The sequence below is a fragment of the Lichenostomus cassidix genome, chromosome 2, assembly GCF_008360975.1.
Source record: "Lichenostomus cassidix isolate B80296 chromosome 2, HeHo_3.0, whole genome shotgun sequence".
Lineage (NCBI taxonomy): Eukaryota > Metazoa > Chordata > Aves > Passeriformes > Meliphagidae > Lichenostomus > Lichenostomus cassidix.
Genome location: NC_139482.1, coordinates 134,007,483 through 134,021,117, shown reverse-complemented (window position 1 = coordinate 134,021,117; position 13,635 = coordinate 134,007,483). Strand labels below are relative to the sequence as shown.

Here is a 13,635-nt window from a genome sequence, read left to right as displayed (position 1 = left end):
TCCCCATCACTAAGCTCTAGAGAACCAAAATATCCCTACTTCCACTGAGGTGGCAGACTGACAGACCTTGCTAGCACCCTGTCCCTCAGACATTGGTGTGCTGCTCCCAGACTTTAGTGAGCCTTGTTTTAACCTTTTTCCCTTCAAATCTATTTAAAGCTCTTTCAGTGAGCCCTGCTAACTCCTGTGCAAAGACCTTTTTCCCCCTTTGTGACAGTTTTGCCCTGTCTGTTGCCAGCAGGCCTGCTGTTTTGTTCCCTTTAGCTATGTCTGTGTGTGTGTGTAGCCTTTATCTATATTCATAAATATCCATATATATATATATATATCTGGATATATATCTGGATATATAGATATGTATAAACCTTTAGCTATATTCATGCTGTTCAGCAATTGGCCTGGCCCTGAGTCAAAAACATATATAGGATTTCAGCTGTATTGAACTTCAAAAACACTCGGAATTGTGAATAAATTCAGGGATCTTGCATCCTTGCTTTTGCTTTGTTGCTTTTAATTCTTTTGTTATAATACAGGCTTCTCTGAGGGACCTTGAATAAGCTGGAGGTAAAGCTTTACTGAGAGTGAGATCCAAGGAAGCTAAAAGGGAATTCAGAAGTCTGCAGGATTGCCCACCATGTGTTAAGCAACAATTGCTTTGGAGTACATGGTCACATATTATTTGATGTGGTTACAGTAAGGCAGTCCCTGCTGACAGTGAGATGAGGGATGCATCCATGCCTAGCTCATCATTTGTTTGTTTCTCTTCTTGTATGTCTTTGAAGAAGTGGGTTGTGAATGAAAATAGTTACAAGATGAACTGTAAGAAAAGTTATATCTCAAGTCTTTTGGGCCACAGGAGATGGGAACTGGCTTAGTAGTGTGAGGCAGTTGGTCTGTTAGGGTGTCTCATTACAAAAGGGTTAACAGAGTGCTGAAGCATCATACATACACTGTGAAGGGTAAGGATGCTTTTCCCATCAAGAGGATGTCACCTAGTGAGACTGGTACCAGAAGACTCCAACACTCAGAAAGTGTCCCACTGACAACTATTTCACACCAGATTGCTTTGCTTCTTGTCCTGCCTGCCACCCATTAGGATTATTTGTACAAGATTGGAGCTCAGTGCTGTCATGCTGAACTTAGTGAGTCCTGTGTGGGGGTGGGAGCAGAGAAGGAATTGGAATGTGGTGTGCAGATGTGTGAAGGTGAGAGTAAAGCTTATCAGCTACTGGTTCCAGAGGGTGGTGGGCTTTTCCTTGTTTTTTCCTGACTCTGCTGGTGAAGTCATCAGTTGAACAACCTCAATTAACCAGCCATACAAGGTAAAAGTACCAGATCACTACATTAGGGTGTGAATACTCTTAAATATTGAAAAATATAACAAGTAAACATAGGCCCATTTGATGAGCTGCTCTCTGGGTGGCCTCTATGAAAAACCTCTTGTGACCCCAAAGACACTTTCCTTTGTTGCATAATATTTTTCTTTTGTTTTCTGTAAACCAGGTTTGAACTGGAAAATTTCTGTGAAGTCCTGTAGCCAATTTAATATTTAAAACAGACCTGTTAAGTTGTGCTAGTTTCAGAAATGTCATGGGCCATCCTACCTCTGCTAAGCTGGTGTGCTGACTCAGCACCTGAGAAGGACTTGACAGCTCGTGGGGACAAAGGAGTGTTCTGCAACTCTGCAGAAAGGCAGGATAATAAAAACTCATAAGAACAAAGAGTGATGTGGCTGAAGTTTGTGTTACAGCCAAGTAATTTAAAAGAAAAAAATTAAATAATCTAACAAAATCAGAACATAGACTTGAATCCCCAGCAGCTGGTGACTTGAAATGGTAATCTGCACTAAATGAGCTCCTTGGATAATGTTTGTGCATATGGTTTTCAGCGCATTTTGGGTAAAAATTTGTAGAAAAAGGCTCTTAGAACTTAAAACTGCAACTCTTTTATGGAAAAAATTGTCTTGATACTCAGATCAAGAAGAGTCTGCAAGAAGACAGCTGTTCTAAGACCCTGAGAGTTAGGAGACAGCACACATTACTAGTGCTGTACCTGTTCTGCAGAGACTTCTGTACTCTCAATATTGCTCACTTCACAAATCAGAAATCGTGTTAGTGGTGTTGCTTGATTTCCGTGGGCATTTCATTCCACATGCATATATCAGAGTGCTGAAGTTCTTCAAGTGTTGCTGTTGTGTGCTTATGTCCCCAGCTTCAAACTAGAATTCAGCATTGCATTTTTATTCAGCTTTGTACTGTGAATCTGCTTGTCTTTGCCTGTATCTGCTTGTCTTTGCCTGTATTTTAAACATGTGTAAATTCATTAAATTGCCATACATACAATAAAAAATGTTGAGATTTTGTTTCTTTTTATTCAGTGCTAGTGCAGATGCCTGAAAGTGAGTGCACTTCCAGAACCTTCCTTTTGAAACCTTTTGTAGTCATGCAAAAGATGAGTAACACTTTAGAAGATAGAGGACCTCCAGCCAAAATACTTTTCAATGATCTTAAAGTGTAATTTATCTTCTTATTTTGCAGCTAACTATGGACCAAATCCAATTTGCAAAGGTTGCTTATCTTGTTCGAAGGATAATGGGTGCATCAGATGCCAGCACAAGTTGTTCTTCTTCCTGCGCAGAGAGGGGATGAGGCAGTATGGTGAATGCTTGCACTCCTGCCCGTCGGGGTACTATGGACTGCGAACACCAGATATGAACAGATGTTCAAGTGAGTTATCTTCTGAACCCTAACATTCACTTTTGTAGGAAGGCCATAGTTCATGCTGAGTCTTTAGGATGATATGTTGGGGAGCAGAGTTATATTCTCACAGATGTCTCAAAATCATCATAAAACTACTTTGCTAAAGAACATCCCAGCTCATTCTGAGATAAATAACATTCAGCAGATTAAACAGTTGATGAATTGACCTATTTTTTTATTGTTGCTGTTATTTTTATTGTTCTTATTGCTATAATTAGAAGGGTAATTTAGGAAAAAAATGATTTTAGTAGATATTTCTAGTTTTAAGAAACAAATTCTGACTATATGAAAATAAAAAGGATTAGGAATGATTTAGCATGTAGATACCAGTCACTATAAACACTAATATATGGGTGGGCTTCTTGTCATACTTTTTGTTCCCACACAAATTTCAGGTGACCAGACACCTCACACCAGACGTGCTTTAATATGTAAGTGTTGCTATTTTAATAAAACAGATGTACTATTAAAAACAAACAAACAACCTTTCACTTTTAGTGAAGCATTTTATTTGGAAATTTACAACCTGCTAATGTGCAACAAGATTCCCTGTTTGCATGTTTTTGCCTAGAAGCATAACTGTTAAAATCCACGAGTGCTCTGGTATCTCACATTATTTCACCTCTGTCTGGCAGTTGTGCTGATTTGTATCGATTTTTCCATATGCTCATATGTGGAGTATTACCCATATGGATTATTAATCATTGCTGTTACCTCCAATAGCTATTTAGGGGGAGAATGTTTTTGCCATAGTCTAACCAGAATCAGGTCACCTAACAGGAGAACCTGAAGTGAGAAATATCTTTTCTTTGTTTCCTGCAATGATCAAGTGTCTGTTAAATGTGTGGCACCTTTCCCCACCTGCTGTGCCATGTCCCAGGGACACACCGAGCCGTGAGGAAGTGTGTGCTGCTTTTCACATCACACGTAATCTTGGGACTCATGTGAGGTCACCCAGTGGCAGTCTGGGCTGGATGAGGAGCACTTTTGGCCATTCTTGGACTTGTCCCAGCCTATCCCACCTCTTTCTCCCCATTCCCTGCATGGGCTGCATGGATATAGTGTTTTTCCCAAATGCTGTGTAATATTGCAGGGTGCTGCCTAATCTGTACCAGGTGGTTAAGTTTTGATAAAAGAATTAAATGAGACAGTATATGGTTTATACACCCATTCTGTAAAGTAATTTAGAATCTTTGCTTTAATTTTTATAACACATTTGTGAATTCAACAACTTCTGTACTTGAAACCTTTCAAAATTGGGCTATAAATACTTCCCCATGTAAAAATGTTTTTGAATATATTTGTAGGTTTAGGAAATAGATTAATTTATCTGTATTAGCCTGTACTGTGCTTGTGAGAAAGGCAAAGTAGTCTGTATTGGCAGTTATTCTTTCCTTTCTTGAAAAGAAAAAAAAGTTAATTGCAGAAGGTGGAGGGTGAATTTAATGTAATTTTTTTTTTTGTTTTACCAGTTATGGAAAGTGGCCTTTTTCCCTGAATTACAGGATTGATTTTGAAAAGCATAAATGCAAGTTCCCAACCCATACTGGCATGTGTTGAGCACTTGATATTTATCTTACCCTCATGCCTTTGACAGTCTCCCCCCATGAGAATAAAGATGCAGCTGCATTTGTGGACCAGACCTGGTTCCCTTACGATGATTTTTGTATTTTATATTTTTATTTTAGTGTTACTGCCAACTGGTGTATTTATAGATCACTTTTCTTTTTTATTTGGTTTGGGGATTTTCGTTTGCACATAAGAAGCATTGTGTACACACTGGAATTTTGTGGATTGAAGCTGAGTTGAAATAAGCGTCCTTAAGAATAGTATAGGTTTCTTCCTACATGATCTTAGATATTCTTAGGTAAGTTTACAGACTCCATTGCTCAGATAGTATTATCTCAGCTAAAAACAATAAAAATTTTGCTACATTAAAATCCTTATGGGAGTTATAGGGCTTGAATTACATAAACTGAAATAATTTCTGCCCTATTAATATCTTTATAGGCACAAAAGCTGTTTAACATTCTATTGCTGGAACACTTGCCTGTTTTTGTTAGAGAAGCTATAGAACGTATTTTTATGGGAAATAATGTCTTGATTTTAAAAGCCAAACATGGTTAATGCCAAATGTAACACAATAAAACTACAGCCAAGTGCAGCAGCTCTGAAATGATGAAAATTTAGGACTTGAAGACAAATTTTGTTTTCTACCTGTAAGAAGTATGTGTGCCTACAATTTGCTAAGTGGTTCTAGACTGTTTTTCTAGTAACTGTGAATCATGAAATTTGAGACTGCATGTCTCTAGAAATCAATGTAGAGTTTCCTGCTGGATGTGATCTCCACCTTGAACACTGCAGTATGAGAATGCAGTCCTTTTGGACATGAAATTGGAAAGTGCTGAATCTCTTCTGTAGAAGAATGCCCAAGAGATGAGCTACACTTTGTTAATTTTCCAATAAATTTTTAATAATTAATGACATTGAACTAAACTGCTCCAGCAAGAGATAATCTCATGAGAAAAACCAGAACTGAATTTAAAGAGTAAGATGAAACCTGTCACTTTGGTGGTTGGACTGATTAATGGATCAAGCCCATCTTGAACCTTTCAACTTTGTCTGTGGCCATAGTAACCTTTATAATTTTAGGAGGAGAAACCACTCAGAGATTAGAAATTACAGGTCCCTTCAGCTTTGGTTAGCTATTTCATTTGTTTAGGTTCATCCTCTTTCTCCTGGGAGGGCCCAGCATTGTAGTTTTCCCTTCCATTCACCTTCAGTAAAAACAAGGTAAAGTGGAGCTTTTAAACAAATTGAGCATTAGTTAAACATGTGTAGTTAATTCAATGCATTAGAAAGGTAATGAATTGTTTTAATATTGTTACAAAATAGCAAGACTTCATTAACATGTTGCTGCTTGAGCTACACTTTTGCAGTATAGTAAAGCATATGACCTTTTGAGACTGTTGTAGTCACTGAGTCACTGCAATTGTAGCAGTCAGGGGGTTCAAATACCAAAAGATTCTGGAGAATTAGCACAGAAGGTGTTGTTGGTCAATGACAGATTGGTGCAGAGTGCCAGTGGACACATCAGGGTGGCTGTGTGAAGTTAGATCTTGAGCACCAATGCTGGTCTAGTGAGCAGCAGAGGGATGGGAGCAGGAGTTGGAAGGAGTGAGAGTCATGGTCATGGGGACAGTCTGGGAATCACTGAAATTATAGAAGAGTCAGAGAGAGCTGAGGCAAGAGGAGTACAATGCTATAAGCCAGACCTCAGTGTGTAAAAACAGTGTTAAGGGTTTTGGACCAAGAAACAGTTGTCACTCCCCAGGATAACCAACCTCACAAGTTATGGGCCCAGAGGCTTCTCTGGAATGATGCCTCAGTGGAAAGAATTTGACCTGCAAAAAGAAAATGCTAGCTCTAGTGAATCATCATCTATTACTCTGACTTCTTCAACACAAGGACCCTCAAGCAAGGGCCCAATTCCAATGCCAAGCCCTTCAATTTAGGAATGCCATGCCATGTTTCCTTTCCTAGCTTTAGTCTGCAGCTTTTCTATGCAAAATATGATAATTTTACTCTCAGTATTGCAGGCACTGAGAACAGTTCAGGACATTTCTCTTTCTTAGGCTGGTAGTTGCTGATTTCCACTCACGCAGATGCTCCCATGTGTTCCCAGTTTGCTTTCCCATGTGTAACTGGTCTTTGCTGGTGTCTGCATTTCATGTGGAGCAGAACTTGCTGTGAATCACTGTTGTTAATAAGATTACTAGGAACTGATCAGCTGTCTTTTTCATTTTGCATGCTACAAAATATCTTTGTTATGAAGGGAGTTGTGGATCGATAGTAAATCACATTTATTATGTTTAGAAAGGGACAATGTGGCAATAGAAATGATACAGAATATGGATATTTCATTATTATTATCTGTAAAAATACTTCACAAGTGAGCAGCTTCTTTTTCTTATTGTGATACATATCTTTTGACCTTAAAATTCATCATTCTGCACTTAGTATGAGAAATAACCTAGTAAACATTATTCTTAAGCTATGTTAAAAAATTAAGTACATGTATCTCAGTATGGAGCATTTTTTCTCTGAGTTTCAAAGGCATTAAATTTCCCTAAAATTCACCTTATTTTGCATCACTTTATAAACTAATGATAAATTTACAATGGACAGATAGCTTTTGTTTTGGTAATGTTGCACACTCTGTAATGATAGTACAAAAAAAAAAAGCTGCTTACAGAAGCAAATACTCTTTCTTTTTTTTTTTTTGTCACAGTAAGAAGGATGTGCACCTGAATTTAAATTTAATTTTGTAACTAAATTTATATTATGAACTCCTGAGTTTTTGATTTCTCCTTTGAAGTATAAATCTGTCAATTCTTTAATGCTCATTTTAAAATAAGATGGAATCCCTGGAAAGAAAATTTGAGGTTGTATTTGCTGAGTTTCTGTATGAGTGTTACGGTGTCTGAGAGGTCCTGGCTGTGATTAGAGGGTAGGAGAGCCAGTGGGATACAAGGAGGTGTGATGCTGAGCAGGAATAAAATGGATTTGAGGTTGGGTAGGGAGCAAATGCTTGATGAGACACTGTAGACTGAATACAAGGGAAGGAAGAGGTAGCGGCTCAAGTGTCTTGGGTCTAAAAATCTTAGATGTGTTTACCTTGATTATTTGGTCTTGTTTCCTTTAGGTTTTTTTTTTTTTTTCTTTTTTGGTGTTTTAGATTTATAGGCAATCTTTTAAGTGGAGTAAAAAGAATACCCAAACTGCATCATTTGGTGACTGATATCATACAGGAAATCAAACTATTGGACTCACGAGAAATTGAAGAAAAAAAATTGATTTTGACAAGAGTCTGGTCCAGATGAAAAAATAAGCTTTGTCTTGTTCCAGTTTGTTATAATTATATCAGCTAGCTAGTTAATTTGAAGGGAATTTAGAAGGATTTAGAGAGGTATTTTTAAAAGTAGGAAAAATTTTGCTTCTAGGTAGTTTGCTTTTCTAACTTCTGGATTATTGCTCTTCTTTAGCTTTTTAGGTTATTTAAATTTTATAAAAAGTCTGTACAAGGCCTAGGTGCAGCAGCACCTTCATGATTTGAGCTGAGAGTGTGGAGGATGTCAGAAAGGAATTGCTGTCACCCTTAGTGTATCTTCAGCTACAGTATGGTCTATTACTGAGTTAAATTATCATTATGATTAGCACCCAGTAACCCTAAGCATTATGATGAATATCATTCTGATGAATTAATATTTTAATTTCAGAGTTCTTACAGTATTGCTAATACTCTCAGCATTTTCCCATAAATTGCATGTGATACAGATTAAATAATAGGCCTTTCATGTTTGGAATCGTTTATATTCATAGGAAAAAATTGAAAATAAACTTCCTTGGTGCAAATCTCCACCCAACCTTCCCCTCCTAAAGCTTTTAAAATGTAGTTATTACAAAGACTCTGCTGTGACCCAAAAGAAAACTGGAGTAGAAGGTAAAGCAGAACATACAAACAAGAAGGGAATTTTGAAGTGTGATCAAGAAGCTGAGAGAGGACTGGTTCATTCATTTAATGTTTAAATACGAGGTATTCACATATGTTCTGAAGTTAAATAGTGATAGTTTTATGGAGGGATTCCCCTCTGTAAATTGAGGCTGGCTTTCACCCACCAAGCATGTCTGTATCGTATCAAAGGGTAGTTTCTCTTGAAAGTTTTCCCCTTAGTCCCTCTTCCAAACACACACAAAAGCTTTTAGCATGTTACTCCCAACATGTTTGTTGAAAGCAATAGTTTAAACATTATTTAAGAAATGTTGTGTCATTTGGATGTGAGGGAGAGTCGCACGATACTGATTCTTCTTTTAGTGCTCCGTTCTGCATCTTGTCATTGGGACTACAGGATTTGTAAAAAAGGTGACGTCTTTTCAAATGTCTCATGTGGGTGGTCAAGAAGACATGTTTTTTTCTGAATATTTAAAAACACAGGATATTTGACTCAAGCATTGCGTTTAATAAAATCCTTGCAGTACACCTTGAGTGTAACAAACCAGATTAGCAATTAAATATTGTGGTTCATCTCCCGAGCATCTCACCTAATGGTTTTTGCCCTGCAATGCAATAATCTGGTGAAGTAATTTTGCAGGGTCACTGTGTAGACATTGACCAGGATCTTGTTCTTTAGGGGCTGGTTCAACCACTGTGAAGAAGAAATGACTATTCTTAGGAATTTCCTGTAAATTAAAGTGTGAACAAGAAGCCAAACTCGTGCTGCTTATATGAACCGAAGTTTTAAAAGCCCATTTGAAAGATGCTGGATACAGGAGTTGATATCATTCAGGTCATGTGTGGTTGTGTCTAAACAGAGCCAGCAGATATTATTTTTGTCAGGGCAAGGTTTCAAACTGATGCTCACATTCCTTTTAACCAAGCAAAGGTTACCAGCACTTGAAATATACATTTTTCTTTTCATTCAATCTGCTTAATTTATTGTCTAATGCCACAAGAAATCTGATCTAAAAAGCCTCATATTTCCCTTATTGCTAACAAAGAAGGATTTTACACTCTCAGACTCGCACTCACACATTTTTAGTGTTGTGGGATGCCCTGTTTTGGCCTGCTGAAGTTCAAGAATAAATATTAAAATCTGTTTCATAAAGATTAGCTAAATTTGAAATGTTGATTGGGGATATTTACTAATCCCTATTTCAGAATAGTGACCTTATGGTTTGTGCTTTTTTTTTCTTTATAAAAAAATGAAGAATAAATGAGTGACAGAAATTGCCAAAATTATTAGTATATTGTTGCATGACATGGATAAAAAATGCTTCTTGCTGTGGCTTCAGATAGCTGAAGACAGGATACAGTTAATGTAGCTTATCTAATTATGTTAGCTGAATGATTAGATTTTTTAAAAATTAATTGTAAAGTGATCATTAGTGTTCCAAATGTAACGGCTCATAGTTTTTAATCTTTGGTACATTTTCTCCTGGTATTTTTTTATAGGTATGTATGTTATAATAATTGATAACTAGCTCATTTCCAAGTTGACATGTTTTAATATGGAATAGGATATTTCTGAACAGCCTACGCCTGAGTCTGTCATCTATTGCAGGTCATATTCCTCTTAAATTTTCAGAGAAATACAGTATTTCATAAAGACAATAGTTGTTTGGTTTGGTTTTTTTGGTTTTTTTTTTTGTTTGTTTGTTTTTTTTAAGCTATTGGTTACAGCTTTATGTGCCCTAGTCATTTAAGAATGGTTATTTTTTGTGGATTAAGTGTCTTAATTATAGAAAGGAGTTAAATCCAGAAAAACTGAGGCTTTTTTCACATGCATATATGTAGACACTGACATCAGATATACTACATGAAAGCATCCACTATTTATAGGGTCAACTCATAAAAAAGAAAATTATCCTGCTTTCAGTAATAAATTATAAACTGAAGAAAATACATATAATGCATGCATACTTCCCAAAATAATTCGTTGTATCTCAGCTTCATTGAAATTACTTACACATGAAAATAATTTACATTGAATATTTTTTCTCCAAAAAGATGTCATTAAGTCAAATATGACTAAACTAGTGGTTTTAGGTACAGTTTGATTTAGAAAAATTGGATCAGGACATAGGTGAAAATGTGGTAGACACAGTCACCTCTATTTCTTCTACAGAGCAGATATACTTCAGGATGACAGTATTCCCTGTTATATGACTTCTGGCTTTGCTGTTTTATTGCTTTATAAGTCTCTTCATTTATTGTCTTACCCTAACTTTCCTGTCTCATTGCTCCTTACGATCCTTTCGATTCAGGATGCAGAATAGAAAACTGCGACTCCTGCTTCAGCAGAGACTTTTGTACCAAATGCAAAACTGGCTTTTACTCGCACAGAGGGCGCTGCTTCCGAGGATGTCCCGCTGGATTTGCAGCCTTGGAAGAGCTTATGGAATGTGTGGGTGAGTCTTCTAGCACAGCAGTACTGCTGAAGTAGCTCTTTGCCAGGCCATATTCAAACACGGCACTACTTTCAGGTGATGCTTAGTATTTCCTATCAGGAAATTTTCAGTAAGGAATTGTGTCTTGATTTCTTTACTGATAATGCTACTAAATTTTTCCAAACCTTAAAATACTACTTTATTGGGAGTGGCGCTCTGTTGTGATTCAGAAAGTTATGTCCTCTTACCTGTAAAATCACCTTGTATGAAGATTTACAACTCAGAATTTGTAAGATTTCAGGAATTGTGTCAGAGCAAACGCTTTCTTTCAAGAGTATTGCTTGCGTTTCATGATGGAGAGGACTTGGAAATATGAACTTTTGAGCTTTTCAAACCCAGGTGACAACCAAATACTATCTATTAGATTGAGAAAAAAAGTCCATCTCATTATTTTAGAAGGGTTTTTGAATATTTGGGACTGTCATAACTTATATACATACTGTTTGATATTCTGATTTTTTTCGTCGGGTTGATGCTAGTTAAAAAGGTTCTTTCAGGTTGTGTAAGAGATTTTAATTTTGTTTCTAGCTTTTACCAGCTGATACTAAAACTGTCAAGTGTTGTTTTCGAGCAGTGTATACTGTATTCTAATTAAAAAAAGAAAGAAACAAACAAAGCAGCAGAATTGCTCACTTGTGTTTTCTTTTGCTTTATCAGAAGGCTGTGAGGTGGGTCAATGGAGCGAGTGGGGAACTTGCAGCAGAAATAACAAAACATGTGGATTTAAGTGGGGCCTGGAAACAAGAACAAGACAAATTGTGAAGAAGCCAGCGAAAGACACAATACCATGTCCAACCATCGCAGAATCCAGACGGTGTAAAATGGCCTTGAGGCATTGTCCAGGAGGTAAGTGTATTTCATGCCAGAAAAATCCTTATGGGCCAAGTTCTGTCTCTGTTTTGTCAGCCAAGACGGAAAACCAGCGACACTGCATCAGTCCTAGTTTGTCTAGCGAGACTCCAGGGAACCACTCAGCATGGGAAAAATCAGTTCTTCGATAGAATGTGATGCTGTGTTTTTCCTGGTGTGGTACTGAGGGTTTTTCAAAGAGGTGCCTCATGAAAGAACCATAACAGGTTGCAGTTTGAGCTTCAGCATGGAAATAATGCTGATGGTGGAAGAACTACTTGTTCTGCACATGGCAGGAAAGATTATGATTCTAAACCTCTCTGCAGATGGCACACCTATTGTTGGTGTGATAGGTATTTAAATTGAAAGAAGTTAGTTACACATGGCATTGTTAGCTGGAGCTATTAGCTGGAACACGTTATTTATTTTTATATTGTAGATCAAGGCCAACCTATGATAGAGGTGACACAAGCAGAACAGTGATAGATATCAAGGTTGTCAGCAGGAGACCAGCCTAAGGCAACTTCCCCAAGTAAATAAATACTCAGACTTCTGTGTCATGATGTTGGAAGACTTAAGTAGTGATGCTGAAGTGAAAAAGGAAATAGAGTTACAAATTTGTGCTTGGCTTTTTAGACCCCAGCTGGAGACCTGTCACTGGTAGAGAGTTTTTTTTATCTTTTAAGTTGAAAGTTTCAACCTCTCAGTTGTGTATCCTGACCACTTGAACAGGTTTTAAAATTTGTAGAAGAGGTAGGTGATCAGCAGGTGATAAAGATGCCATTCCTTTTGGAATCACAGGGTTAAATAAAGAATGGACTTCAAGAGATCTCTAGTCCAACATCCTCCTGCTAGCCGGGTCAGCTGTGAGATCTGACAAATAAAAAAAGAAACAAAGGGTTGAAGAATCCTGAGGAAAACCATAACATGATGAATAAGATAAACCTGAAACAGTCTTAGAAAAGGTACATAAATAAGTTTGCTTTGTGTTCTGGGATTGTTGAAGATGTCTGTCTTGGCTTGAACACTCTGCCTACCAGTGTATATGTATGTCATACATAGAGTTTTATTCTATGGATTAAATCTGTGTAAGGTTCATTTTTGTCTCTAGGACCGTGAGACAGTCTGGAAGGGTATATAAAGCTCTCTGTTATCCAGGCTGACAGTCTATGAGGTACTTTGCCTCCCTTTGCCCCTCCCTGTATTCATACACACATGGATGCACACATAGGGCATAGTCAGAGTGGTTCTGGGGTGCATCACCCAGCACAGTTAATCTGCAACCTAAATAAACTTTGCAAAGGCATTGAAGAATGGAACCTGCAAAATGAACATGTCTATAGGAAAGAAGAAGAAAAGGTAAAAATTAAGGTTACTTTGGGCTGTCATGGCATGTGTATCATGGTATCTTTGAATGTTAGTCAGCTGCCTCTACATCAAGGTAGCTACTCTTACTAGTGCTTGCTGAGTGTTCCAGTTACTTCCAACAGACTCTGAAGCCCAAATGGGGTAGCAATCAGATCAGCTGAGGAAATGTTTTACTGCTAAAATGAAAGGAAATAAAAAGGGCCCATGTCAAGTTCTACAAAATCTCCAATCAGTGTTTTCTTTCTTTCTTTTCATTTGCCTTCAAATGCATGCAGTTTAACTTGTAGTGAAAAATTTGAGAAAATTGCAGAACTTTTTCAGTTCAACATAATGAGGTACAGATTTAGTCAGTTATGTACCCAGTGTGTATAGAGAGAGGCATTTTATGGATGCAGTGTCCACCTTCTATAAAAACTCCTGGCAAGTAAAAATGTGGGTTTAGTCTTGATAATTTATTTAAGATACAAATTATTCAAATTGTTGTAGTTTGAGAAGTGTGCTTACGTGGACCTTAATATTCAAGAATGCTGTAGCATGCTCATATAACTCTGTTAATTTGGAGCTATCAAACATTCATACATTTTTGTGGCATATTTTGTGGCATAGGTTGTTTCAAATTTTCTTGTCCAGCAATTTAGGTCACTGCATAAAG

The 13,635-nt window shown here is 37.2% G+C and overlaps 1 protein-coding gene across 2 annotated transcripts in view; it reads left to right on the top strand.

Moving 5' to 3' along the window:
* Positions 1-13,635, top strand: part of RSPO2 (R-spondin 2) — a 100,712-nt gene that overhangs the window by 50,730 nt on the left and 36,347 nt on the right. Inside the window, exons 3-6 of one of the 2 annotated variants that reach the window (XR_014850232.1) lie at positions 2,538-2,726; positions 10,584-10,727; positions 11,424-11,612; positions 12,417-12,580. Coding sequence is in view for 1 of the 2 variants with exons in the window: in XM_085053413.1 (XP_084909539.1) it covers positions 2,538-2,726; positions 10,584-10,727; positions 11,424-11,612 (522 nt within the window). In the remaining variant the exon portion in view is untranslated. The remainder of the gene's footprint in view (positions 1-2,537; positions 2,727-10,583; positions 10,728-11,423; positions 11,613-12,416; positions 12,581-13,635) is intronic. The other variant, XM_085053413.1, reaches the window with a different exon arrangement.